This window comes from Nyctereutes procyonoides, unplaced genomic scaffold (assembly GCF_905146905.1).
Source record: "Nyctereutes procyonoides isolate TBG_1078 unplaced genomic scaffold, NYPRO_anot_genome, whole genome shotgun sequence".
Taxonomy (NCBI): domain Eukaryota; kingdom Metazoa; phylum Chordata; class Mammalia; order Carnivora; family Canidae; genus Nyctereutes; species Nyctereutes procyonoides.
The window spans coordinates 1,233,013-1,260,718 of NW_026575028.1; the positions used below are offsets into that span (position 1 = coordinate 1,233,013).

The 27,706-nt window shown below is 46.9% G+C and overlaps 1 protein-coding gene and 1 pseudogene across 1 annotated transcript; one reads left to right on the forward strand and one right to left on the reverse strand.

Moving 5' to 3' along the window:
- Positions 1 to 8,186: 8,186 nt before the first annotated feature.
- Positions 8,187 to 27,582, forward strand: HDHD5 (haloacid dehalogenase like hydrolase domain containing 5). Its single transcript, XM_055315513.1, has 8 exons — positions 8,187 to 8,388; positions 16,094 to 16,297; positions 17,456 to 17,568; positions 18,844 to 18,937; positions 20,256 to 20,289; positions 21,965 to 22,139; positions 26,347 to 26,535; positions 26,716 to 27,582. Exons 1-8 carry the CDS (start codon positions 8,377 to 8,379, stop codon positions 27,047 to 27,049), a joined length of 1,155 nt encoding a protein of 384 aa, XP_055171488.1. The 5' UTR covers positions 8,187 to 8,376; the 3' UTR covers positions 27,050 to 27,582.
- On the reverse strand, positions 24,280 to 24,556 carry LOC129503438 (protein PET100 homolog, mitochondrial-like; annotated as a pseudogene).
- Positions 27,583 to 27,706: the final 124 nt, after the last annotated feature.

The following is a 27,706-nucleotide window of genomic DNA, read 5'->3' on the forward strand; positions in this document are numbered from 1 at the left end:
AGCTTCCCCTTTCACTCACCTCCCCCTCCAACTCCCATTCAGAAATCCACCTGCATTTTTGGACACTTTGCATAGAGCACAGGTGTGGTGGGGAGGACCAGGCCAGGTGTGCCAGGCTGAGCCACCAGCTCATTGCCTGAGTTTTAAGGAGCCCTCTCCTCATTGCCTGGTCTTGGAGCTCCATATTCAGGACAGCTTAACCATCACACATGCCCTGGCTCACCTGGCCTCCCAGGCTGCAGTTCCCTGGAGCAGGTGGTGAGGGAGTGGGAGAGAGGGTGGACACAGGACAGGGACAAGAGCATCTGGCAAAGGCACACTGCAGTGGCAGTTCTGGGAGAAGGAGAATCTGAGCAGGAGCATTGAGCTGTGAGTAGAACTCATCAGTGTGGCCAGATGGCTCCGTGTGTTCTTCATTTTCTTCTATGGCTGGGACAAGATGTCAGAAAGTCACCCTTCCACCCCTGCAGCCAGGGGTAAGGAAGGCAAAGATCTGGGGATGCAGGTGGGAGGTGGGGTCAATGACACTGTACTTTAGACTGGGAGGTTTTAAAGTTTTTCTGTAAATGTTATCTGGCTACAAATTAGAGTCACATAATCTGAATGAGACTGGGTCATTATTTTTCTGGCCAGGACTGCCACCCCCAGCCACAGCACAGGGCCCAGGGAAGCTCAGACAGGTCCTGGAAAGTGCCTTCTCTTCCAGAGCTCAGCCGTACTAAAGGTCTGTCACCCTCACCCCAGGATTAACACAGCCACACCTGCTGTCTGATGGGTTCCAAGCAGGGAAGACTGATGGGCTAGAGAACTTGAAGGAATGAAACTGAGCAGGAGCCTGTGGGGTGCTGATGTTTCAAGCCCCTGGGTCCCTCTTTGGACCTTTACTTTGCTCCTGTCATTGTGTCCTAGTGTCTATGTCTGTGTGTGTGTGTGTGTGTGTGTGTGTGTCCTAGTGTCTTGAGTGCTGAATTGCTCCAACTTCCCATGTCCCTGTTGTCCAGGTCTTGAGTCAGAGCTCTAATTGTGGTGCAAAAGATGTCATTCTTTGCTTCTAGAGGTCTGGAGGGGCCGGGAGCTGGCCTAGGCCGCTGGAGCCACTCTACTGCACAGGTGGCCAGTAATTCTGCTAATTGCCAGGGTTTGGGAAGGCAAATAGGGGTTGCTAGTCTGGAGCAAGTGGGAACACAGGCTCTAAGGATAAGTCCATAAATGCTCCTTGATTTCCTGCTTAAATCTTACTCCACTGAAAAATAGACATGGGACAGACAGAATAAATATCAGATTCATTACTGTCAACAGCTTGTTGGGACAGGACACAGCAGATGTTGGAGAGGATGTGGAGAAAGGGGAACCCTCTTGCACTGTTGGTGGGAATGTGCACTGGTGCAGCCACTCTGGAAGACAGTGTGGAGGTTCCTCAAGAAGTTAAAAATAGAACTACCCTAAAAATAGCAATTCCACTACTAGGTATTTACCCAAAGGATACAAAAATACAGATTCAAAGGTGTACATGTACCCTTATGTTTATAGCAGCATTATCAACCATAGCCAAACTATGGAGAGAGCCCAGATGTCCATCAACTGATGAATGGATAAAGAAGACGTGGTCTATATATATAATGGAATATGTATGACTCAACCACTAAAAGAATGCAATCTTGCCATTTGCAGCAACATAAATGGAGGTAGAGTGTTTCATGTCAAGTGAAATAAGTCAATTGGAGAAAGACAAATACCATATGATTTCACTCATATGTGGAAATTAGGAAATGAACAGATGAACAGGTAGGAAGGGAAAAAAGAGAGAAAGAGAGAGGGAGGGGCAAACCATAAGAGACTCTTACTGATAGAGAACAAACCAAGGATTGATGGAGGGAGGTGGGTGGGGGATGGGGTAATGGGGGATGGGTGAGCACTTGTTATGATGAGCACTGGGTGTTATGTGTAAGGGATGAATCACTAAATTCTGCTCCTGAAGCTAATAATACACTATATGTTAACTCACTAGAATTTACTTTTTATTTTTTAAAAGATTTTATTTATTTATTTATGAGAGAGAGAGAGAGAGAGAGAGAGAGAGAGAGAGAGAGAGATGCAGAGACATAGGCAGAGGGAGAAGCAGGCTCCATGCAGGGAGCCCGATGTGGGACTCGATCCCTGGTCTCCAGGATCACGCCCTGGGGTGAAGGCGGCGCTAAACCACTGAGCCACTGGGCTGCCCAACTCACTAGAATTTAAATAAAAATTTGGAAGAAAAAAAAGCTTGTAGAACATGGCTCTTTTGGGAGACAAAATGGGCTTACTAGCCCTCTACCCTTGAAACACATGAATCCAGAAGTCATTGGCACAGGTGTAAAAGGCAGCCTTCCTCACTACAGGGGCAGACTGGAACAGCAGGTCCCATTGATGGGCTGGTTCCCTAAAGGGAGAAAGGACAGAGCCACATGTGCCTCCTTCTTTCTTACAAGCCTACTCATCAAGTAAATCAAGTGTTCTGTGTCTGAGGTGGAGAGAAGCTAGTAGCGTTGTTAATAGAAGTTGTATTTTCAGGGGTGCCTGGGTTGCTCAGTTAGTTAAGCATCTGACTCTTGATTTCAGCTCAGCTCAGTGTTGTGACATCAAGCTCCACTTTGGGGTTCAGGCTGGGTATGGAGCCTCAAGATTCTCGCTTTCCTAATCTCCATCTGCTCCTCCCCCCCTACCTCCTTTTCTGAGGAAGAAAAAAAAAAGTTGTATTTTCAGGGAAACATGAGAAGGGAATAAGTATCACTCCCCAACAGAGATGAATTGTAACCTATTCTCAAAATTCTCCCTCAGCAAGACTAGGTGAGGCCTCGGGAAAGCTCTGTATGTGTCCCTTTACTGACCACTGCCCAGGTCCACCCACCTCCCTGCTGTCTGCTCCCCATCCTCCACTGGCTTTCTTCCAGCCACAGCACTCCCACCCTTCCTCTGGGGACCCATTAATTCTCCGGGTTTTTTTCTTTTGTTGGTCTCCTAGTGTGAGACATAAAATGCCAGTTTCCTTTATTACATTTTTATGTGGAAAAGGAAACCCCCGTTTTATAACCAGGCACAAAGCTGAATTTCCCAAACTTCTTTGCCCCTAGGTGTGGCCATGTGGTTAAGTTTTGGCCAGTGAGGTATATGCAGATGTTGTGTACAGGGACACCTGGGAGACATTGGGAGTTCAGTTCCAGATGACTGAAACAAAGGGAATATTACAATAAAGCAAGTCAAATATATTTTTTGGTTTCCAGTGCATTTAAAGTTATGTTTATAGTATAGTCTACTAAGAGTAATAGCATCATGTCTAAAAAACTCAATATATCTTAGTTAAAAAATACTATATTGCTAAAAATGTTCACCATCATCTGAGCGTTGAACAAGTCATAACCACTGATCACAGATCACTGTAACAAATATAATAATGAAAAATTTTGAAATATTTCAAGAATTAACAAAATGTGGACAGCCCTGGTGACTCAGCGGTTTAGCGCCGCCTTCAGGCTAGGGTGTGATCCTGGAGACCCAGGATCGAGTCCCACGTTGGGCTCCCTGCATGGAGTAGCTTCTCCCTCTGCCTGTGTCTCTGCCTCTCTCTCTCTCTGTGTCTCTCATGAATAAATAAATAAAATCTTAAAAAAAAAGAATTACCAAAATGTGATATGGAGATATGAAGTGAGCAAATGTTGGAAAAGTGTCACTGAGAGACTTGCTCAATGCAGGGTCACCACCGAACTTCAATTTGGAAAAAAAATGCATTATTCATGAAGTGCAACAGAACGAGGTATGTCTGCATAAAACTTCTGGGAATTGTATCTATAGGGAGATGGAATATCCTTTTTGGTCTTTTTTCATGATGCCTGGAATGTGAACACAATGTCCAAGCCTGAGAAGTGGAAGCTGTGTCATGAAGAGAGCAAAGGAGCAAAATGGGAGCCTGGATACTTAATAAGTTGGTGGAGTCAAAAAAAAAAAAAAAAAAGTTGGTGGAGTCACAACACCAAGCCTTATTGTTCTTTCCTAACTTTGTGTATATGAAAGAAACAAATTCATATCTTATCTAAGCCACTAGTCTTTGGAGGTTTCTGTTATAGTCAATCTTAGTCCTAACACAAAGTATGTATATAGGTAGGGATGAGCAGGCTTATGCACACAGGTGCACATACAAACATGTGAGCAAGTTTATAGTGATAGTAGGAGCATGGACATTCATTCATTTGCCTATTAATATTTTTCTTTATATTTTAAAAAGATTTTATTTATTTATTCATAGAGACACACACACAGAGAGAGAGAGAGAGAGGCAGAGACACAGAGGGAGAAGCAGGCTCTATGCAGGTAGCCCGACATGGGACTCGATCCTGGGTCTCCAGGACTACACCCCGGGCTGCAGGTGGCACTAAACTGCTGTGCCACTGGGGCTGCCCTTTTCCTTTATTTTTTATTTTTTATTTTTTAATTTAAAAAAATTTTTTTTTTTTTTATATTTATGGTAGTCACAGAGAGATATATAGAGAGAGGCAGAGACATAGGCAGAGGGAGAAGCAGGCTCCATGCACCGGGAGCCTGACGTGGGATTCGATCCCGGGTCTCCAGGATCGCGCCCTGGGCCAAAGGCAAGCGCCAAACCGCTGCGCCACCCAGGGATCCCTCTTTATTTTTTAAAAAAGATTTTATTTATTTATTTGAGAGAGAGAACATGAGCAGGGGGAGGGGCAGATGGAGAGGGAGAAACAGACTCCCTACAAAGCAGGGAGGCCAATGCGGGACTTGATCCCAGGACTCCAGGATCATCATTCTAGCTGAAGGCAGACCCCAACCAAATGAGCCATCCAGACACCCCTGCCTACTTATACTAATTGAGCACCCATCAAGTGCAAGTCACCAGGATAGGACCAATAAGGAAGATGAAGACAGATCAGAGAGGATTTTTCTAGTTATAGATGGTTCTTAATCTTTTCTGGCTTAAGAAGCCCTAGAGAATCTTTTTTTTTTTCTTTAAGATTTTATTTATTTATGAGAGACACATACAGAGAGAGAGGCAGAGACACTCTGCCAAGGGAGAAGCAGGCTCCATGCTGGGAGCCTGATGTGGGACTCAATCCCAGGTCTCCAGGATCAGGCCCTGGGCTAAAGGTGGTGCTAAACCGCTGAGCCACCTGGGCTGCCCAGTCCTAGAGAATCTAAGGAAAACTTTTCCATATTTAAACACACACGTTGGGCAGCCCGGGTGGCCCAGTGGTTTAGCGCCGCCTTCAGCTCAGGGTGTGATTCTGGAGACCCTGGATCGAGTCCCACATCAAGCTCCCTGCATGGAGCCTGCTTCTCCCTCTGCCTGTGTCTCTGCCTCTCTGTCTCTCATGAATACATGAATAATAATAAAAAAAACCACACATGCACACACACAAAAATACACATACACATATGTCCATGCACACATAATATTAATTACAGTGGCCAGATTGGAACCTCCTACATACTCCTATTTGGTCACCTTTCCTGAAACAATTCAGCCCACTTCTGATTCCTGCTAGGGATGGGCTGCTGTTTTATGGAGTTTAGCCCACAGCTGGGGAAGATTGAAGCAAGGCAGATCCAGATATGGAACACACTGACCGAAGTTGAGAACCTACGGAGATGGAGTAGCCATGATGATGATACAATTCTGATCATTAAGTGTATTAGTCAGATAATTTATTGCTTATAACAACAAACATTTATTATCTCCTGGCTTTTGAGGGTTAAGAAATTGAAGAGTGACTTGGCTTGGCAGTTTTGTCTTTGGGTTGGTTGCTCATGGGGTTTTGGCCAAAGTGTCTATGGGGGCTAGTGGATTTGCCTGCAAGATGGTTCTCTCATATGGCTGCAGGTATTTAGCCTGTGGGCCTCTCCAGAGGCCTATGTTGAGTGTCCTAACAACATGGTATTTGACTTCCTCAGATTGAGTGACCCAGACAAGGGCCAGGTGGAAGCCACAATATCTTTTATGGCCGAGCCTTGGAAATCACAGTGTCACTTCTGCTTTATTTTACTTATTAAAAGTGAGTTACTGGGGCACGTGGTGGCTCAGTCAGTTGAGCGTCCGACTCTTAATCTCAGGTCTTCGTTTCAGGGGTGAGTTCAGGCCCTGTGGTGGCTCTATGCTAGGTGCAGAGCCTCCTAAAAAAAAAGTGAGTTGGGGCAGCTCTGGTGGCTTAGCGGTTTAGAGCCACCGTCAGTCCAGGGCCTGATCCTGGAGACCCAGAGTCCCCTGTCGGGCTCCCTGCATGGAGCCTGCTTCTCCCTCTGCCTCTTTCTCTCTCTGTGTCTCTAAAAAATAAATAAAATCTTAAACAAAAAAGTGAGTTATTAAGTCCAGCTAGACTCAGTAGAAATGGAAAAACTCCACCTTTTTAGAAGAGGACTGTCAGATAAATTGTGGATATATTTTAAAATCACTACACCAAGAAATCTTCTACCTATTAAAGCAATTTCTAGGTAGTTTGATAACAGGAGGTGATTGAGAACATTTCAATCTTGGAAAGAAAGCCATTTCTCCTGGCAGGGTTTATGTGTTGGGCTACTGTAGGTTGGTTAATGTGAATCACTCTGCCAGATCCTGCTCAGTCGCAGGTGGACTGACAAAATTAAGATCTTGGCTTCACTGTTGAGGATCTAAGGGTATTGCTAACCTTCTAGTTGGCAGAGTCTCCGTCCATTTTCGACCGCAGCCTCGCTTCCTCTCACCTAGTGCTAAGTATATTGTAGGTTCAGCCGTTTTTAGTACAACTATATCGAGGGGACAGGTCAAAGGATCTGAGGGGAGGGGCCTCTTAAACATTTCAAATGGTGGAACAACTGTGCTCAAAAGCAAAGATGCGTGCTGAATCAGTTATCTGACCCTCTTTTGGGACAATTATTTTCTACCTTGTATTACAATCCTGCCGCAACCTCCCTCCTAAGTGAGTTCGCAGGCTTATGTGTGTGTACAGTCTCCCCAGGAGTTAGCACAGAGCTGGGCAGGGAGGAGGGTCATATCGAGTATTCACTGAAAGTCTATGCACGAAGGGCTCCTCGATATCCTCCGAGGATTCCTGCACTGACTGGGGTCCAGGGCACTTCAACATCAAAAGAGGCTTTGCTCCTCGGCCGCCCCCGCCCCTTGCAAGTAAGTATTAGTTCCGTCCGCACAGTTTCTCTCTCCCCCCCCCCCCCCCCGACAGCGCCGCGGGGAGGGAGCGGAGACTTCGGTCAGAAACGCACGTCCCGGGATCCCTGGGGGGCGCAGCGGTTTGGCGCCTGCCTTTGGCCCAGGGCGCGATCCTGGAGACCCGGGATCAAATCCCACATCGGGCTCCCGGTGCGTGGAGCCTGCTTCTCCCTCTGCCTGAGTCTCTGCCTCTCTCTCTCTCTCTCTCTCTCTGTGACTATCATGAATAAATAAAAAATTAAAAAAAAAAAAAAGAAAAAAAGAAACGCACGTCCCGGGAAGTCCGCAGGTGCCTGGGCTGTGCACACGGCCCCACTCGCCTCCCGTCTCCGCGTACGAAGACGAGGGACCTTGGGACCTTGCCAGCAGCTCTCCCCTCCAGCAGGAGCCCCACCCTCGGCCCGCGGGGCACGAACCTTCTGCACCCTGCTGGGTCCCGGCCGCAGGCCCCTGCCCCGGTCTCCCCCACGCCCTGCTCCACTAAGGTTCCGGTCAGACGCAGCCTCGCCGGCCCCGCGCCCCTCCGGACTCCGGGTCACGGACGTGGGACTACAACCCCCAGAGGCCTCGGGCGCCGCCCGGCCCGAGCGCTCTCCGGCCGCTGATTGGCTGTGCGCTCGGGGCGGGGCCGCCGACCGGCCGGCGCGGTCTGCACGTGCGCGCGACGGGCGGCTGCATGGCTGTGCTCCGCGGCCTCGGGGCGGCCCGCGCGGCGCCGGGGCTGTGGCGGCGGGCGGCGCGGGCGCGGGCGTCGGCGGGGCTGGGGGGCCGCCGCCCCGGGAGAGGCCACGCGGTGGACGCCGCGCAGGTGAGGACTGCCAAGTTCCGGCCGGGCCCGCCTTCGGGCTGGGGGTGGGCCCGGCCGGGGGAGGGAGGGGCCGCGGGCCTCGGTGCCGGGGGTCCCTGCCCCGCGCGTCCCTCCCCCCCGCAGTCGGCGGCGGGCCGTGGGGCCGTGGGGCCGTGGGGCCCTGCGCCCCTGCGGCCCTGCGGCCCTGCGCCCCTGCGGCCCTGCGCCCCTGCGCCCCTGCGCCCGGGGGAGGCGTTACTCCAGCCGGGCCGCGAGCACCACGCGCGCAGGGCGCTCCGGGACCGAGTGGTGGCCGCGCTCCGCCGGCCGTGCGCCGAGTGCTCGGCGGGTTCCGTGCCCATTCCCCGCTCGGGTTGTGAGCCCGCGCTGCTTCATGATTCTCCGGGTGAGAGCCTCTCGGTCTTCACTCCAGCTGCATTTGAAAGAAATTTGGGAAGTGGCGATGGACCCCCCCCCCCCCCCCGGGAGCCCGGAGACGAATGTGGGTTTCGTGCGGGCTCTTCACTCTGGCCCCGTTTGCTCGCGGGCCAGCCCATGCTGAGCACCTGCTGCCTGCAAGATCTGAGGGGCGAGGAACAGACCTGCGGAGCGTCCCTGATTCGTGCAGGTGCCTCAGTGATGATGATTCTCTCGACAGCTTTGGACGTAAATGTAACCCTGCAGCAAGGAAGCTGAGGCTTGGAGTCAGGTTTTTAAGTACTTTTCTTAGTGAGGCCAAACAGCTGGCGGACTCTGAGCCAGTGGGCAGATCTGTCACCCTCACTTTCCCCCTGGGCCATTGGCTTTTTTTTTTTTTTTAAAGGATAACTTCCTTTTCTAAAACCACAATTTCTGTATGTAATGATGATTTTTTAAAAGATTTCATTTATTTATTCATGACAGAGAGAGAGAGAGAGAGAGAGAGAGAGAGAGAGAGGGGCAGAGACACAGGCAGAGGGAGAAGCAGGCCCCATGCAGGAAGCCGGTTGTGGGACTGGATCCGGGGTCTCCAGGATCACGCCCTGGGCTGAAGGCAGGCGCTAAACCGCTGCGCCACCGGGGCTGCCCTGTAATGATACTTTTTAAAAAGAAGATTTTATTTATTCATGAGACAGTCAGAGAAGCAGAGACACAGGCAGAGAGAGAAATAGGATCCCTGAAGGGAACCTGATGCGGAACTTCTTCCGGGACTCTGGGATCATGACCTGAGCTGAAGGCAGATGGTCAACCATCTGAGCCACCCAGGCATCCCAATAATGATAATATTGTACATTTTAAAAAAAGATTTATTTATTCATGAGAGACCCACAGAGAGGCAGAGACATAGGCAGAGGGAGAAGCAGACTTCTCGCAGGGAGCCCAATGTGGGACTCCATCCAGGATCCTGGGATCACACGCTGAGCTGAAGGCAGATGGTAATTTTTATAGTGCTTTCACAGTGACCCCTCGATAATTTTAAATAACTACTTATTTCTAAAAACACATAGTACTTACTTTGTGCCAGACACTTCACAATTATTATTTTGTACAATTTTCATAACAACTCTGTGAGATAAGTACTGTTATTCCATTTTCACAGTGAAGGAACTGAAGCAAGGAGAGGTTAAGCACCTTGCCCATGGGCATAGAGCTGGTCAGAGGTAGAATCTGGAATCCAGAGCGCTCTGGAGCTAGCTAGAGTCCTGGCTCTCACTGTTATTATTTTGCAACAGCTAAGATTCAAAGAAGTTAGGTGACTTGACCAGTGTTGCAGAGCCAGAAGTGACCACACTGGAAGCATAGAATGAGAATATGTTGTTAGAAGGACTTATGCTGTCATTTATAACTATTGTATTGATTGCATCATCTTTGCAAGGTCCTGAGCTATTTCCAAGTGACTTTCTTTTTGTTTGTTTGTTTGTTTTCCAAGTGACTTTCTGATAGAGTAGAAAAAAAGGGAAGAAAGGGAAGAAAGGGATGTAGCATAGCACATTTTGGAGTACTAACTTTATTTTTAAGATTTTATTTATTCATGAGAGAGAGAGAGAGAGAGAGAGAGAGAGAGAGAGAGAGAGAGGCAGGCAGGCAGAGACACAGGCAGAGGGAAAAGCACGCTCCATGCAGGGAGCCTGATGTGGGACTTGATCTCGGGACTCCAGGATCATGTCCTGGGCCGAAGGCAGGCACCAAACTGCTGAGCCACCAGGCATCCCAAGATATTTTATTTTTTAAAACTGTATAAGTTAAAAAAAAAAACTATATAAGTTTTCAAAAATAAAAAAAAACAGAATAATATATGAACCCAATTTCAGTAGTTATTGACATTTTGCCACATTTGCTTTGCTGTCTTCTTCCCCTCCCTTTTATTCCCAGCTATAAGATTTTAAAATGAATGGCAGATTTCTTGTCACTTAATCCCTAAATTCTTCTGTGGGTACCTCTAAGAAAATGACATTTTAAGCATAACTAAATGCTGTTATCATACCTAACAATATTAGTAATTTCTGAATATAACTTAAAATCCTGTCATTTATTTATTTTTTTAAAGATTTATTTATTCTGAGAGAGAGAGAGAGAGAGGCAGAGACACACAGGCAGAGGGAGAAGCAGGATCCTTGCAGGGAGCCCAATGCAGGACCTAATCCCGGATCCTAGGATCACGCCCTAAGCCGAAGGCAGACGCCCAACCGCTGAACCACCCAGCCATCCCAAAATCCTGTCCTTAAAATCTCCCTGATTGTCTCAAAATTATGGGCAGATAAGTTTTACATGTAAGCTTTCATTTTTTTTAAAATTTTTATTTATTTATGATAGTCACACACACACACAGAGAGGGAGAGAGAGAGGCAGAGACATAGGCAGGGGGAGAAGCAGGCTCCATGCACCGGGAACCCGACGTGGGATTCAATCCTGGGTCTCCAGGATCACACCCCGGGCCAAAGGCAGGCAACCCCCTGTGCCACCCAGGGATCCCACATGTAAGCTTTCAGTAGCAAGTCCATACACTACAAGAAAAAAGTCAGGTCGTGCTCTAGAACAACATAGTCCTTACCTCCAGGGACCTGTCTTCTAAGAGTCACTAACTGTTTGCCTTTGGGAATGGATTTGGTGGTCAGGTAATGCCGCAGGGGAAAGTTCTCTTATTTGGCTGAACCCTTCATTCATCCTTTGAGTCCTTCAAACATTAAGTCAACCTTTTGTTAAGTACCTGTGAGACCGTAAGGGCTGCACTAGGGGTGGGAGTTTAAGGGAAGATCACACCCCTCCTCCCTCTGGTCCTGGGCAGCGATTCTCTTTGAGAAGAATAAAATGATGACATCAGAAAAGAGCCATAGATTCTTTCCCCAGGAAAAATGGAAATTGAGTTTTCAGGGTTTTTTTGGCCACTCTAATACCTATCCATGGGCCCCCGGTTAGGACCCCCATTCTAGCAGGCTTTGTTGAGGAAGAGGGGGGTCCTCCAGGGATCCTTGTGGGCCATCTGGTGCATGAGCACACCGAATACATAGAGAAACGCAATCTCACATGGCTGGGGGCTGGTGGGAGGTGGAACAGTGTGCTCCAACACAGACACCTCAGTACTTCTTGTGTCCCTTCTTTACTCTCAGATGCTGCCGTGGGGGTCATGGAGTGAGCTCCGACTTTGTCACAAGCTGAGTTTAAGGCCGACTCTGGGTGAAGCGCTTGTGAACTTGGTCACCTTTGAGTTTGGTTTCTTATTCATCCAGTCACATTGCCCAGTGAATCCATATTGAGCATTATGTACAAACCAGGCCCCCTTTGCTAGGTATTGTCAATTGGAGATAATGACACCCACCCCCAGAGAATTGGTACAAGGATTAAGTTAGCATACCTTTGTCATTTGTCCAGCTCAGAGCTCCGTATGGCTACGCCTCTGGAGTACGACCAGCAACAGTCTCTGGAGCCAAGAGTTTAGGTATTTCCCTCGTGGCATGTGAGATTTGACAAGTGTCTGCTGGAGGTCAGAATTTCTTTCCTGCTTATTTGAGTTGCTTGCCCTTCTAGTTTTCCAGGGTCCCTTTTCACCTCTGACTTGGCACTGAAACTGCCTTTGTTGAAGGCTGGAAGGTCTCACGCATAGGCCAGCATGAAGGAGCTGAAAGACAGCCTCCTTGGGTGGTCTTCCCTGCTCAGGGGAGGGGAGATGGGGGTTATTACTTGATAGGCACTTCATTTCCTAGTTTTCTTGTTCTGGAAACTTATCCCTCGGAAACTTATACCTCGGCTTCCTTGATCCCACACCCTTTGGATTTTCCTCCTCACGCTGTTGCTCCTCACTCTTTTGCTGGTGACTCTTAGGTGGCCCTTCCTTAAATGGTGACATTCTTCCTGGTTCTCTGCAAGTCTTGCTTCAGCTCTCACTCTGCTTGTGCTTCTCAGGCTCTTCTCTCCCTTCCCAAGTTTCAGCTGCTTTCTAAGCAGAGAGTTTCTGGATTTTCCTTTCCAGGACCTCCTTCTATTCAGTGCCAATATCTTCACTTGCATGTGTGACAGTTCCAAAGTGAGATGTATCTTCTGCTGTCCCCGACCTCCCAGCTGCCCCTCCAGAGTGTCTTGGGCCAGTGAGTAATACCAGCATCCACTCTCCCAGGGTCTCAAAAGTATCTCAAAAGTATGGGAGTCCCTGTGGCCCCTCTCTCCCTCAGCCCTGCATCCTATTGCTACCAGGTCCTGGCTGTTCTGCTTCCGAGTTCTTTTTTTATTTTTTTAAATTGTATTTATTTATTTATGAGAGACACAGAGAGAGAGGCAGAGACACAGGCAGAGGGAGAAGCAGGCTCCATTCAGGGAGCCAGACGTGGGACTCCATCCCGGGTCTCCACGATCACATCCTGGGCTGCAGGCGGCGCTAAACCTCTGTGCCACCAGGGCTGCCCTTGTTTTTTTGTTTTTTAATTTTATTTATTCATTTATGAGCGACACACACACAGAGAGGGGGGGGGGGCAGAGACACAGGCAGAGGGAGAAGCAGGCTCCATGCATGGAGCCCGAAGTGGGACTCAATCCCGGGTCTCCAGGATCACGAGCTGGGCTGAAGGCGGCACTAAACCGCTGAGCCACCCAGGCTGCCCTGCTTCTGAGTTTAACCTGTTCGCTCCCTTCCTACAGTTCTTATTGCCACTACCTCATTAAAGCCACCATCATCTCTGTCTTAGATTGTAGCCAGTCCCAACTGGTCTGATTTCTTCGGTTCACTCAGTCTTCACTTTGCAGCCAAGATTTTCTTGCGGTGCTGGTCTGATATGAGGCCACTTGTTTTGGACTCCTTAAATCGGCCTACGAGACCTAGTCTGGGTAGTCTTCACCATCGCTATGGGTTTAGGTACCCCTCATGCAGGCTCTCAGGTGCCTTACTTTCCCTCATGTCCTGATGTAGCACTCAGTGCATACTGTGCTGTGACTGGTGGTTGAGTTGTCTTCCCTATTGAACCGTGTAGGCAGTCTGCCTGCTTGTCTAGTCTGGTGCTAAATGTCTAAATAGATATTTATTAAATAAAGCATGTATTTAACTATTTTGCCTCGCTCAAAATTCTCTTCTAAGAAACTACCTTTGTTTAATCCTGGTTATTTACTCAGAGCTTAAGGACTCAGAATTGATTTGCACTTGTGAAAATGCTGCAGTTTTCATGGGTTTGAGTGTTTCCTGGACTGGTTGCTTTTTCTTTGACCCTAGCTGAAAAATGCAGAGCCTGGAGCACTTGTTCCTCACAGACAGAGCCCTATTTGTAGAGTAGGTGTGTGCAATAGCAATGGTTTGGCTTAGTAGGTACCAACAACAGGAAAATAGCAAACAGGTTCAGTTGGATTTTTTTTGACATTTGGAAAACATCTTATATGTTAATAATAAATGGAATGAATTTTTATTTGTATTTATTTTTTAAACTTTTTTTCTTAAAAGATTTATTCATTTATTTGAGGAAGGATGGAGGAAGTGGGAGGAGGGATTGGGGGAGAGGAAGGGGAGAGCAGAGAGAATTTCCAGCAGACTCTGCAGAGTGTGGAGCCCATTGTGGGGCTGATCCCAGGACCCTGAGGTAAGACCCACACAGAAACTGAAAGCCAGACGCTTATCTGGTTGAGCCACCTAGGTGCCTCTAAAATTTTTTCCTAATTTTTATTGATTAATCTCTTCCCCCAACTTGGGGCTTGAACTCACTACCTTAAGATCAAGAGTTACTTGCTCTATTGACCAAGCTAGCCAGGTGCCCCTGGGATTAATTTTTTTTTTTTTAAATAAAAAGGATGGTGTTGGGGCAGCCCCGGTGGCTCAGCGGTTTAGCACCACCTTCAGCCCAGGGTGTGATCCTGGAGACCTGGAATCGATTCCCACATTGGGCTCCCTGCATGGAGCCTGCTTCTCCCTCTGCCTGTGCCTTTGCCTCTCTCTCTGTCTCATGATTAAATAAATAAATCTTAAAAAAAATAAAAAATAAAAAGGATGGTTTTAAAGGGGTGCCTGGGTGGCTCAGTCAGTTAAGCATCTGCCTTCAGTTCAGGTTATGGTCTCAGGGTCCCGGGATAGAGCCCCGAGTTGAACTCCACACTCATCAGTAGAGAGTCCACTTCTCCCAACCACCCCTCTCCCCCTCTGGCTAGTGTGCATGCTCTTAAGTAAGTAAGTAAATAAATAAATACGGCTTTTTTTTTTTTTTTTTTAAAGAACAGTGTTTAGAGCACCTGGCTGGCTTAGTGGAGCATGCAGCTCTTGATCTCAAGGTTGTAAGCTTTAGCCCCATGTTGGGGGGAGAGAGTACTAAAAAAAAATAATAAAACTTAAAAAAACAAAAGACAATGGTCAACTTTAGAAGTCCCAAGAAATGCAGATTGAGAGGAGATACCATTTTTTTGAATTTAAATCTTTACATTAAAAGATGTTTGCTAATTAAACTCTTCGATGCAAGTGAAAATCAACATAGGCAAGGATAAAGTGAGTTACCAGTGGCCATGTAAGCTAATACATGTTTTTGGAGAACAATTTGTCAATAGGTGTTATATTATTAAAATGTTTACACTCTCTTGTTACTCCTGATTTTAAGACTAGCTTAAGGGAAAAAGCAGTAAGCATGAAGAAGTTCCTTATAGCATTATTTGTAGTAACAAAAATGTAGGGCAACGTAAGTGTCCAAAGGAGGGGAAATATAATATTAGTGGAATATTCACTCAGAATTATGTAGTTAGAAATGATGTTTAGAAGATAGAGCTATGTGGGCAGCCTGGGTGGCTTAGCGGTTTAGTGCTGCTTTCAGCCCAGGGCCTGATCCTGGAGACTTGGGATCAAGTCCCCTGTTGGGCTCCCTGCATGGAGCCTGCTTCTCCCTCTGCCTGTGTCTCTGCCTCTCTCTCTGTGTCCCTCATAAATAAATAAAATCTTAAAAAAAAGAAGATAGAGCTATGTATATTGATATGGAAAGATAACTAAGAGATACCAAGTATAATGCCATTTGTATTAGTTAATATAAGAAATTATGACTATACAGTTCTGGAGATATATAAGAGGAAACAGCACTGGGTAGAAGGAGGCAAGACATTTAAAAATTTTTTTATATCATCTGTAGCAGTTGAGGTTTTTTTAAAACTCCGTATGTTATAGTAAAACAAAATTGTAAAAGATGATTATGAAGGCTGTTGTAAAGATAAAAATATTTGAATGTCAAACAACAAGCTGCAAAATTGGACATGTAGTTGTCTATGTGACAAAAGAATAGAAAAAGAAGAGATAAGATCAGTAATGTTAAAGTCCTAGGATATTTTTGAATTTCTCTATTTTCCAGTTAGAAGTTCTTTTATATAATGTGAAGATAGTTTTTTTTTTTAAGATTTTATTTATTTACTTGGAGAGTCAGAGCATGAGCAGAGGGGAGAGGCAGAGAGAGCGAGCTTGGGATCATGACCTGATTTGAAGGCAGATGCTTAACTGACTGAGCCACCCAGGCACCCAATGTGAAAATAGTTTCAACCAAATAGTTATATGCTTAAAAATCATGAAGAGGGACTAATTATTATAGATGGATTTGCCCTATCAGAAATTGCATGTCCTCATGTGAGGGTCTTTTCCTTCTTCCCTTTTGCCTCTGGACTCAGGCTGTAGTGATTCTCTTCCTTCTGTGCAGAGCCCACCCACTTTCGGATTCTTGTTGGACATCGATGGAGTGCTGGTGCGGGGTCACAGAGTGATTCCCGCTGCTCTGGAAGCCTTCCGCAGGTTGGTGAACTCTCGTGGGCAGCTGCGGGTGCCCGTGGTCTTTGTCACAAATGCTGGGAACATCTTACAACACAGCAAAGCCCAGGAGCTGTCAGCCCTACTGGGATTTGAGGTAAGAGGCACTGGAGACATGGAAGCCCAAGGAGCTGGTTGCCAGTGGAACCCCCATTCCAACTCTGATTAAGCTGCCTTTCCTGGGTTGGGGTACAGTGTCAATAAGCTCTAGGGCATTGCCAGATGGGTCAGTATTAGAAGATAACTTGAAGTTCAACCCTAGCCTCATGGGTAGAGCCTTACAGCAAGGGCATTTTTTATATATTAATTCACATTGAGCACAAAAATTCTGCCCATGGATTTGGCAGTTTCAGTCTGCTGTCTTTGTATCCATTTCTTTCTGGGCATCAGTGTTGTCTCTTGGATTATCAGCCATTGGAAAGCGAGGGTCACATTTTTCTAAATCTCTATATGCCAGGTGGGACTCTGAGGTAATCGCCTTTGTTTCTCATAATGAAGAGGTACATATCTGAGTGAGCATTGTCCCCCGGAAGCAGTCCCTCTTCATCCACTTGCAGTTCCACGTGGCATATCCACGTTGACACATCCTTTGTTCAGAGTGGGTTGAGTTCTTCAAGAGTCCTTCAGAACCAAGAGAGTAAAGTGGCTGATTGACTGGATAACACTGCCTGGGGTTGAATGCAGAACAAAGGAGTACAACTGGCTCCCTTCTGTGGTTTCCTGGAGAGAGTTCCGAAAACATTTTGAGTATTGGCTGCATCGTTGGAGTTAGTACTATAAATGTTATAAAAGCTAAGTCTTAAAAAATAAAAAAATAAAAAAAAATAAAAGCTAAGTCTTTGAGTAGAATTGAAACCAGGAAAAAAAAAAAAAAAAAAAAAAAAAAGAAAGAAAGAAACCAGAAAGTCAGAGGCCGAGTTCTGTGACTGACAAAGAATGTCAGTCTTTGATGACATTTACATTACATTGTAAACCTTGAGGTCTCCAGATGGAGGAACCAAGCAGGACTGGATTGGCAAGTGGTCAGATCCCACCACCAACGGCACTTCCTGGTTTGGTTTTTGTGGCAAGAGCCAAATTAGCTTCTTATACCTGTTTGGGTAGTGTCTAGAAGTGCTGGGTGTCAAAAAGGGCTCCGCCCCTTTTATCTGGGCAGTTTTTTCCCTTCCTAGGTGAAAGAAGCCATCATGTCCCCATTACTTTCCTTTTACTACTCTGTCCTCTGCTCTCCTCTGTGTTTTGGCTGTCCCCACAGGTGGAGCCGGACCAAGTCATCCTCTCTCACAGCCCCATGAAGCTCTTCTCGCAGTATCACAGCAAGCGAATGCTGGTGTCTGGGCAGGGGCCTGTGGTGGAGAATGCCCGAGTGTATCCTTTTGGTGCTTGTTCTGGCTAGTGAGGAAGGCTCAGGACTGGAGTTCTCCTCCCATGGCTGAGGGGGAAACCAGAGTGGGGTGTTTCTGGCTGCATAGTATGGGGGCTCAAAGGATACGTAGTGGGCTCTTTGGAGAGGGAGGATGGCTCCCAGATGTGGCGGGCCCTGGTACCACAGTTTGCAAAAAGCCAGCCCACAGAACCTACTGGGGAGCTTAAAATACATATTCTTAGTTCACTGCTGATAAAAATCAGCAGTCTGTATGTTACAAGAGAAAAGTAGGTGATTCTCTAATTAGGTTTGAGAACCACTACTCCAGCACTGTTCCTCAGGGTGCTCAGTCAACTTATCAGCTAATATTAATTATTTACAGTGAACCTTTTGGGTATGTGCACACTCAAGAGGCAAGAAGAGTTGGTCCCTGTTCTCAAGCAGCTTTTTCATTTGCTCATTTGGGAGACCTGTGTTGAGCACTTCTTGTATACCAGCCCCATGCTTCATGCTCTTCAAGGACAAGAGGGACTGAGAACAGCCCATGGGACTCTGTCTTCATCAAAGGGTTTATATTGGAGGAGGCAGGAATAACATACCCACAAAGGTTAAAGGAGTATTTAAAATGGCATATGATTGGAGTGCCTGAGTGGCACAGTTGGTTGAGTGTCCCAAGTCTTGATTTCAGCTCAGGTTGGGATCTCAGAGTTGTGAGATTGAGGCCTTGAGTCAGGCTCCATACTGGATACAGAATCTGTTTAAGATTCTTTCTCTCTGTTCCTCTACGCCCCGCCTCTACTCCCTCTCTAAGAAAAAGAAAAGATTCCCAAGCCTTGACCCAGCAGTGATTTGCATTAAAAAAAAAAAAAAAAGATGCCATGTGATTGAAAGCTTGAGAGCACAGTCTGAGAGTCCCAGGTGTTGGGAAGGGACCACCTGGGGAGCGGGGAGCGGCTATCATGGTGGCTTTGTGAAGGGGTGTGGCTCTGCCACAGGAGATACTTAGGTTTTCTGTGCAGGGAAGGAGCTAAGGAGGCTGGAGAGAGAAGGAAAGGGTAGGATCCCTGAGGCAGGAGACTGGATTGGGATAGGGTGGGGAATAAGAGAATAGGAGGAGCGGTGCCTCAGAAGGGGAGCCTCAGAAGTAAAGGCGAGGGGCCAGTGAGTTTACTTAGGCAGGGGGTGCACTAGTTTGGTTGGGACTGTGTTGGTTCTCCTCCCCTTACAGGCATCTTGCCTCAGAACTGTCCAGCTTTGCTTCCCTGACCTAGCTGTAGATTGGGCTTCGAGAATGTGGTTACTGTGGATGAGCTGCGGATGGCCTTTCCTGTGCTTGACATGGTTGATCTCCAGCGGCGGCCGAAGTCCACGGTAATAAGGAATGTGCTCTTGGGTGTCTCACGTTTAGTTTTGTCCTCTTGTTCTCCACATGGGTTCCTCTTACCAACCTTTGCAACCTCTCCCACTGAGAACTACATCTTGTTCACCATAGAGAGGCACATCTGACCAAGGATTTTGTTCCCCAGATATACAAGGATGGCCCAGGAGAGCAACAGGCTCCTAAGGGCTTTCCTTTCTGCATTGTTTGTAATTAGCTGAGAATCCTTTTCAAAGCCCTGGCATCTCCAGTGAGGAGTTTTCTATTTTACCAGCTGGACTTCTGACTGTTGCTTGGGAGAATCATTAACCTTTGTGGAATTAATCATTGTTGCTCCTTTATTCTGAAGCTTGCTATGGAGAGCTGTCCTTATGAGAAATAGCTTATTCGTAAAAGTAACTGGCAATTCTGAGTATGCCCATGTTCCTTTTTAGGTTGGCTCATAATTGAACCACTGGTTGAATTTCTTAGTCATGGGCCTCTGATTGATCCTTTAGAGTATGACTGCCTGGCTCTTGATGGCTCTTGGCTGCCCTTCCTCGTGTGAACTCTCTGTCACATGGCCTGCAGTTTAAATCAGGTCACTATCAGGATGTGGGGAAATGCAGTTATAAACAGACAAACTTTTATTTGTTTATGTAGCCTTAGTCCTCCTTCCTCTAGAGCTTTTGGATTGAATGGAGCACTTCATCTCCTTTCAAAGCTTCTTCCTAGGACCATGCAAATCATGTGGGGAACCAGAATGTCAGACTTGGAACAGATCTTAGAGTATCTCAGAGACTGAGCCTCACACAGGGGAAGTGATCTACCCCAGATCACACAGCTTGTTAGTGGTAGAGCCAAGATTAATAGTTTAGGGAAGGAATGGACTCTGGGAGAGTGGTAAAGGCTCTTGCCTCTTCGTCTCATATTAAGAGAAATGGTCCATCATGCCCTGATGGCCTCCCCTGTCTCCATAGGCTCTCCTTCCTCTTAGCCGCCTGACTCTAGACTCTTGCTTGGCCTATATCTCACCTCCTGTCTCCTCTGGAGAGGGGCTACTGACCAGCCCTTCCTCCTGGCTGACCTCCATATGTGGGTTCCCTCAGTGTGTTCCATGAAAGCCCTGCTTATTCTCTCTTCACTTTTGTTTGTGAATTTTCTTCCTCAGTCCTATCTGGCTTCTCTTTGGCTTGGGCTAGACCATGGGGGGTGGTCTTTGATCTTTCTAGTATGTCTTTTTTCCTGCTACCCCTTGAAACTGGCTATGTGGTTGTCTGGTAGTGGACAATGACCGTGGCATTGATGGGCCTTTTCTTTGTTTCTTGACAGCCCCTTCCAAGGAATGACTTCCCTGCCATTGAAGGTAATGAGGGCCTCTGCTGGTGCAGATGCGGCTCTGGGCGGTCCTTCTTTCAGCCTTCCAGGTTGTTCTCGTGCAGCTGTTTGCCTGTAAACTGGCAGGGTGGCTGTGGGTGTTGGATATCAGGTCACCGGGGTTCTAGTCTCAGATCTACCACTCAGTACCTCTAAGATAATTGTTTTTAATTTTTCCTTCCCCCCATATCACTTGCCTTATTATTCCAGGAAAATTGTAAGTGTAGAAAACTGTAGCATGGAAAGGCTCCCAGAGGTAACATAGACCAGTATTTCTCAGCTCCATTCAACCCAGTTCCCCCTTGTGTAACAAAACTATTGTAATGTCCCCTTAACTGCCCTGCAATGAAATTCACAGATAATACACCTTTTGTGTATACATGTATTAAAAATTAACTAGTTCAATGTAAAGCCCTAATTGTAATAGGAGAAATAAAAGGAAAACTTTTTAGTAAGGTAATGTGTATTTCAATATGTAAACGATTATTCAGGAAAACATAATGTAGTAAAATGGTTATACCAAACATGGAATCACCATGTTACAGCTACAAATGCAGACTGATGTAAGTATGTTTATAGGTGTGTTTTATTGGTGACTCAGAAATTAGGGGCTGCATTGTCATTGGTGAAGTGATTTTCCAAAATAGGTAGCATTGGTAAAATCTTGAAAAGATAAAGTGCAGTCTTCTCTTGACTTACGTACATGATAGTTGCATTTTTAGAAAAATTGGTATTTATTAAAACTCTACTTTGTGTTTACATGTAGAATGAAATTAGAGTTTAGGCTCAAATAATTATAAACAGGTTATTCACCCATATGAATGTCAGATGGGGCAGTCAGATGTTAATAGAGGGGGCAGTTTCTGATTGTTCCAGACCATCCTGAGCATCTAGCATTCCTGGTCCCCTCCTACCATCCTTGCCACTGTCAGTCATCATGACAAGATACATCCTCCAGTTTCTAGGACACCTCCCTAGGGGGCAGTGTTCCCTCATTGAGACCTCATTGAGACCTCATTGGTTTGGTTTAGTCACTGGTCTTGTAGCTGATGCTGGCAGCTACCATGTATTGAGTGTTATGTGTCCATCATGAGTTAAGTGCTGTATTATATCTCATTTTTACCCTGAACAGTCGTAGGTGTCCTTATGATGTAGTTGAGCTGAGGTTAGGGAAGGTAAGTAGCTTGCCCACAGTCACAGAGGAAAACGGACAGTCAGGTTTGGAATCCAGGTCTTTGTCATTCCAGATTCCCCTCTCCTAGCTGTTAGGTGCACTGGCCCCTGGTGCTCTGAGAAGTAGCTGAGGAAGGTGAGCCCTTTGCCAGGAATTTGTGGGTGAGATGGTCAGGAGAACATGAGTCGGCAGGAGGACGCAGGCCAGTGACTTGGCTGCTGGTTTTCTTTGTTTCAACCTCTTCTGTGAAGCATAAATAAAAATGGAATCCCTTAGGAAGTGCCTTACCAGGTCCTGGGCTCTGTTTACCTCAAGTGAATGAGTGAGTGGATCTTTGAAGGCTGGTTCTGGGAACTGTACCCTTGCATGGGTGTGTTCTGTGGGGGACAAACTTATGGTTGGGTGGCACCAGCTGGTATCAGCTTGCTTCATGAGGGTCTTTCTCCTGCCTGCCCTGTAACCCTCACCTCCATGCTTTTGCTCTATAAAGGGGTGCTCCTCCTTGGGGAGCCAGTCCGCTGGGAGACAAGCCTGCAGCTGATCATAGATGTCCTTCTCAGCAATGGGAACCCTGGGACTGGTCTGGCAACGGCTCCCTATCCCCATCTCCCTGTCCTGGCCAGCAACATGGATCTCCTTTGGATGGCTGAAGCCAAGATGCCCAGGTAAGGACACAGGGTCTCTGGTCTTTTTTTTTTTTTTTTTTTAATTTTATTTTATTTTTATTTTTATTTTTTTAAATTTTTATTTATTTATGATAGTCACACACACACACACAGAGAGAGGCAGAGACACAGGCAGAGGGGAGAAGCAGGCTCCATGCACTGGGAGCCCAACGTGGGTTTTGGTCCCGGGTCTCCAGGATCGCGCCCTGGGTCAAAGGCAGGTGCCAAACCGCTGCGCCACCCAGGGATCCCAGGGTCTCCGGTCTTGACCGTGGTGGCCACTTTCAGCTGCTGCCTGGGCAATCCTCCTGACACTTTCTTACCATCATTCTGGTACTCTGGGCCATCAGACCCCTGCCTGGGTTGGCCCTATATTTGCCACAGAGACTTGGCCTTTGGGAGGATTTTCAAGGGGTCACTTTGCATACTAATTAGTAAGTGAAAAGTATAGCTTACTGATCACTGAAGATATGTCGAAATGATCTTTAACACCTGACTTTTGCCCTCCAGAATCTTTTGTTGTTGTTGTTTAAAATTTTATTTATTTGGGGGGATCCCTGGGTGGCGCAGCGGTTTGGTGCCTGCCTTTGGCCCAGGGCGCAATCCTGGAGACCCGGGATCGAGTCCCACGTCGGGCTCCCGGTGCATGGAGCCTGCTTCTCCCTCTGCCTGTGTCTCTGCCTCTCTCTCCCTCTCTGTGTGACTATCATAAATAAATAAAAAATTAAAAAAAAATTTTATTTATTTATAGCATGAACAGGAGGGGCGGAGGGAGAGGGAGAGAGACACTCTATGCTGAGCCCAGAGTACAATGTGGGGCTCGATCCCATGACCCCAAGATCATGACCTGAGCTGAAACCAAGAGTCAGATACTCAACCAGCTGAGCCACCCAGGTGCCCCTGCCCTTCATAATCTTAACGGAACATTTTTTTTTTAGACGTTTAATTTTTTTAAAGTAATCTCTGCCCCCATTGGGGGCTCAAACTCAGAGCCCTGAGATCAGGTGTTGCATGCTCCATTGGCTGAGCCTGCTGGGTGACGCCAGAACATGATATTTTTTTGTCTGTGGAACCCAAATGATGGATGACTTCTGAGGCCAAGCAGTACAGCTGCTCCTCTTTGCCTTCTCCTTGTAGCACTAGTTCCTTCCCATTTTGTCTCTTCCTGCCCTTAATATGTAGGAGTAGGGGAGCAGTAATTGTTCTGACAGTTATGTGGGCTGGAGAACTGAGACCCAGTGGGTAAGTGACTTTCTCATAGGCACATGGATAGTGAACAGGCCCCCATGCCCTGCTCAGCTGTGTAGACCTCCTCTGTGTGTCTGACCCTAAGCACAGTCTAGGCAGCTCTTTTCCTAGCTCTCGAGGGCCTTGCTGGAAGGGCAGCTGTGGCTGCTGTGTACTATTTGGCTGCTCTTATCTGCGGGGCCAAAGTCCAGAGTTTTCTTTCCCTGCTACTGATTCCCAGTGGACTGTGTAAATGATCCATCAACAGAGGGCAGCAGGCCCAATGCTGCCTCAAGTCACATGACTCAGTAACTCCAAAGAGATGGTGTTATGGTGTTCTCTTGTTACTTTATTTTTTTTAAGTCCATAATTATTATTATTTATAAATTTATTTTTTATTGGTGTTCAATTTGCCAACATATAGAATAACACCCAGTGCTCATCCCATCAAGTGCCCACCTCAGTGCCCGTCACCCAGTCACCCAACCCCCATCCACCTCCCTTTCTACCACCCCTAGTTAGTTCGTTTCCCAGGTTTAGGAGTCTCTCGTGTTCTGTCTCCCTTTCTAATATTTCCCACTCATTTTTTCTCCTTTCCCCTTTATTCCCTTTCACTATCTTTTATATTCCCCAAATGAATGAGACCATATAATGTTTGTCCTTCTCCGATTGACTTATTTCACTCAGCATAATACCCTCCAGTTCCATCCATGTCAAAGCAAATGGTGGGTATTTGTCATTTCTAATGGCTGAGTAATATTCCATTGTATACATAAACCACATCTTTATCCATTCATCTTTCGAGGGACACTGAGGCTCCTTCCACAGTTTGGCTATTGTGGACATGGCTGCTATAAACATTGGGGTGCAGGTGTCCTGGCGTTTCACTGCATCTGTATCTTTTTTTTTTTTTTTTAAGAGACTGTGTATATGTTATTTCCTGGGTGAAGGGGCTAGGACTCAGGAGCTCTGCTGGGCAGCGCGAAGGAGCTTCTCCTCCCGCTGCTTCCGTATCCTCTCTTTGAATTCTTCTAGCTCCCGACGTTGGTCCTCCTTCTCAGGTGGCCACAGCTCCCTCTTGCGCTGTATGACATAGTCCTCAAACCACTCGGCCTGATTGGCAATCCAGAACATAGCGACAGGGAAATGAGGTAGAGTGTCATCCAAAACACCTCCAGCTTCACCTCCATCTCGCTTCTCCTCCTGCATCTGTATCTTTGGGGTAAATCCCCAGCAGTGCAATTGCTGGGTCATAGGGCAGATCTATTTTTAACTCTTTGAGGAACCTCCACAGAGTTTTCCAGAGTGGCTGCACCAGTTCACATTCCCACCAACAGTGCAAGAGGGTTCCCCTTTCTCCGCATCCTCTTCAACATTTGTGGTTTCCTGCCTTGTTAATTTTCCCCATTCTCACTGGTGTGAGGTGGTATCTCATTGTGGTTTTGATTTGTATTTCCCTGATGGCAAGTGATGCGGAGCATTTTCTCATGTGCTTGTTGGTTCTCATGTGCTATGTCTTCCTCTGTGAGATTTCTGTTCATGTCTTTTGCCCATTTCATGAGTGGATTGTTTGTTTCTTTGCTGTTGAGTTTAATAAGTTCTTTATAGATCTTGGATACTAGCCCTTTATCTGATAGGTCATTTGCAAATATCTTTTCCAACTCTGTAGGTTGTCTTTGAGTTTTGTTGGCTGTTTCTTTTGCTCTCTTGTTACTTTAAAGGGTATATTTCTGGGCAGTCCAGGTGGCTCAGCAGTTTAGCCGCCTTCAGCCCAGGGTGTGATCCTGGAGACCCGGGATCAGGTCCCACGTCGGGCTCCCTGCAGGGAGCCTGCTTCTCCCTTTGCCTGTGTCTCTGCCTCTCTCTCTCTCTGTGTGCCTCTCATGAATAAATAAATACAAATCTTAAAAGAAAAAAAAAGGTACATTTCTGCAGTTGGAGGTCAGATATTTTTTTCCGAACTGTTCTTCCTACAGTTTGGGTGTGCTGACACTAAGGGGGAGTTTGTTTATGTAGGCTGGAATGGAACAGCAAGGCACAAATTTCAATTTATAAATCAGATTTGAGATTAACTTTCATTCACTCATTTAAGAATTGAAAATAGAAAAAAAAGAATTGAAAATAGAATTTGTTATATAAAAAAGTGATACAGAAATGTAACCATAATGTGTTGGACAGTATCAATTAGGATTTGGTTTAGAAGCCTGGGATGAAAACTCAAAAGGAAAGTATCTTAAACAAGGTAGAAATTTCTTTCTTTTTCATGTAAAAGAAGCATGGGGGTAGGCTGTCCAGGGCTCTGTGGATGTCACACCTGTCTGAGACACAGACTCCTCCTGTCTTCCTGCTGTGCACGTCTTAGCCCTTCACAGCATAGTCCCAAAGGGCTGCCTGAGCTCCAGCTGCCAGACCAACATTCCAGGCAGCAGAGAGGAGGGTGGGGATGGAAAAGAGTACTCGCTCCCTGATTTTACACGTTCTAGAAGTTTAGCCTGGTGAGGCTGCACACCTAGCTACAGTGGAAGGGAGTACTTGTTTGTACACCTGGTTGCCATATGGTGAGCTAAAAACTGGCACTGAGAAAGAAGGGGAGAAGGGCAGCCAATAGTCTGCCACACATTTAAAGTGGAATTTAAACTTAGATTTGTGGAGTCTGACCACCTGGGTTGTGATCCTAGATCTACCACCTTTGGCAAGTTACATAATGTCTGTATGCCTCAGTTTGCTCACTTGTAAATGAGAATGATGACAGCTCTCATGGGGTTGTCTTCTGAGAGTTAAATGTGATGTGCTATCTATAGTGCTCAACAAGTGTTAGCAGATAACAAGAGGTCATAAAAGTAAGGTAATAAGTGTAATTCTTACTAGACATAATTATCTGTCACCAGATAAAGGCTGCTGGAGTGAAAGGTTGGTGTATAGGGTCCTGCTTGGAACTGGGGAGGGGAGTCCTGAACCGCTGAGGTCTCTTCTCTGGCAGGTTTGGCCATGGCACCTTTCTGCTGTGCCTGGAAACCATTTACCGGAAAGTGACAGGCAAAGAACTGAGATATGAGGGCCTGATGGGCAAACCGAGTGTCCTCACGTATCAGTATGCAGAGGACCTCATCCGGCAGCAGGCAGAGAGGCGGGGCTGGGTGGCCCCCATCCAGAAGCTCTATGCTATCGGGTAAGTGCTATTCCATCTCATCGTTTTTGGACTCCCCTGCCCTTCCTCCCTCCATCCTCATCCACTGTTCCCCTGTATCGGATATATGCTAGCCCCACAACTATCCTCTGCTCTCTCTGCCTGGTGACACTGAATTGGGTCTTGTTCTCTTTCTTTTTCCGGTATGGCTGTCTCTGCCAGCGACAACCCTATGTCTGATGTCTACGGTGCCAACCTGTTCCACAAGTACCTGCAGATGGTGAAGCGTGATGGGGCCGAAGAGCGAGGGGCTGGTGGCTTGTGGAAGCCGCGGCCCTCAGCAACCCAGAGCTGTGCCTCTATCCTGGTGTGCACTGGTGTGTACAGTCCCAAGGGCCCAGAAGCCACTAGGCCTGCTCAGGATGCAGAGGAGGCTCCGTTCCACGGCCACCGGGACTTCAGCTTCAGTCCAGGGCTCATGGAAGCATCCCACATCGTGAATGATGTGAATGAGGCTATACAGCTGGTTTTCCACAAGGAGGGTTGGGCTTTGTAGTGGGGGCTGTCCGTCGGAGACAGGGGCAGGCGGGATGAGCTCCAGGGGAGTCCTGTTGACTAGCTTCTGGCCTGGGTCACTGGGTGTCAGGTCAGGGTTGCTTCCGTGACACTCTGTGGCCCCACAATGGATATTACTGGTGCCTTGGAAGAAGACACTGGCTTTTTCTCCTGCTGGGCAGTTGCCCCAGAATTGTACCCGGGTAACGTTTTGGGTAGAACAGCCAGGATTTTCTGGCCCTGTTCCTGTCTGCTTCTCCTGGCAGTCTGACCTCAGGCCAGTCGCTTTACCTCTGTGCCTCGGTTTCTTTTTTCATTTCAGTAGGGACTTCTGAAAAAAGGGGAAGTGGAGTGAAATAACGTGGAAATTTCTGCAGAGCCTGGCCTGCACTGAAGGCACCACTGCATGCCATGCCAGCAGTGTGTCACTAACACTAAAATACTGCTTTTTACTGTATTTTAGCTTATTGCCCAGAGACTTTTAGGCTTATTTTTTAAACTAAAATAATCATAATAAATATTCATTATGCTGTCTATCGTGAAGCGCTTCTGGAATGTACTAAAATGTCCTGTGGGGGCTGGATAGTGGGTGAGCAATGTGGGTGACCCCAAAGCAAAGACATTGGTGCCATTTTGCTCCATAAAGTGCTGATTGATA

Coding starts and splice junctions, on each gene's coding strand:
- HDHD5 (XM_055315513.1), top strand. Junction 16,298..17,455: donor CAGCCCTACTGGGATTTGAG/GTAAGAGGCACT, acceptor CTGTCCCCACAG/GTGGAGCCGGACCAAGTCAT. Junction 17,569..18,843: donor GTGGTGGAGAATGCCCGAGT/GTATCCTTTTGG, acceptor ACCTAGCTGTAG/ATTGGGCTTCGAGAATGTGG.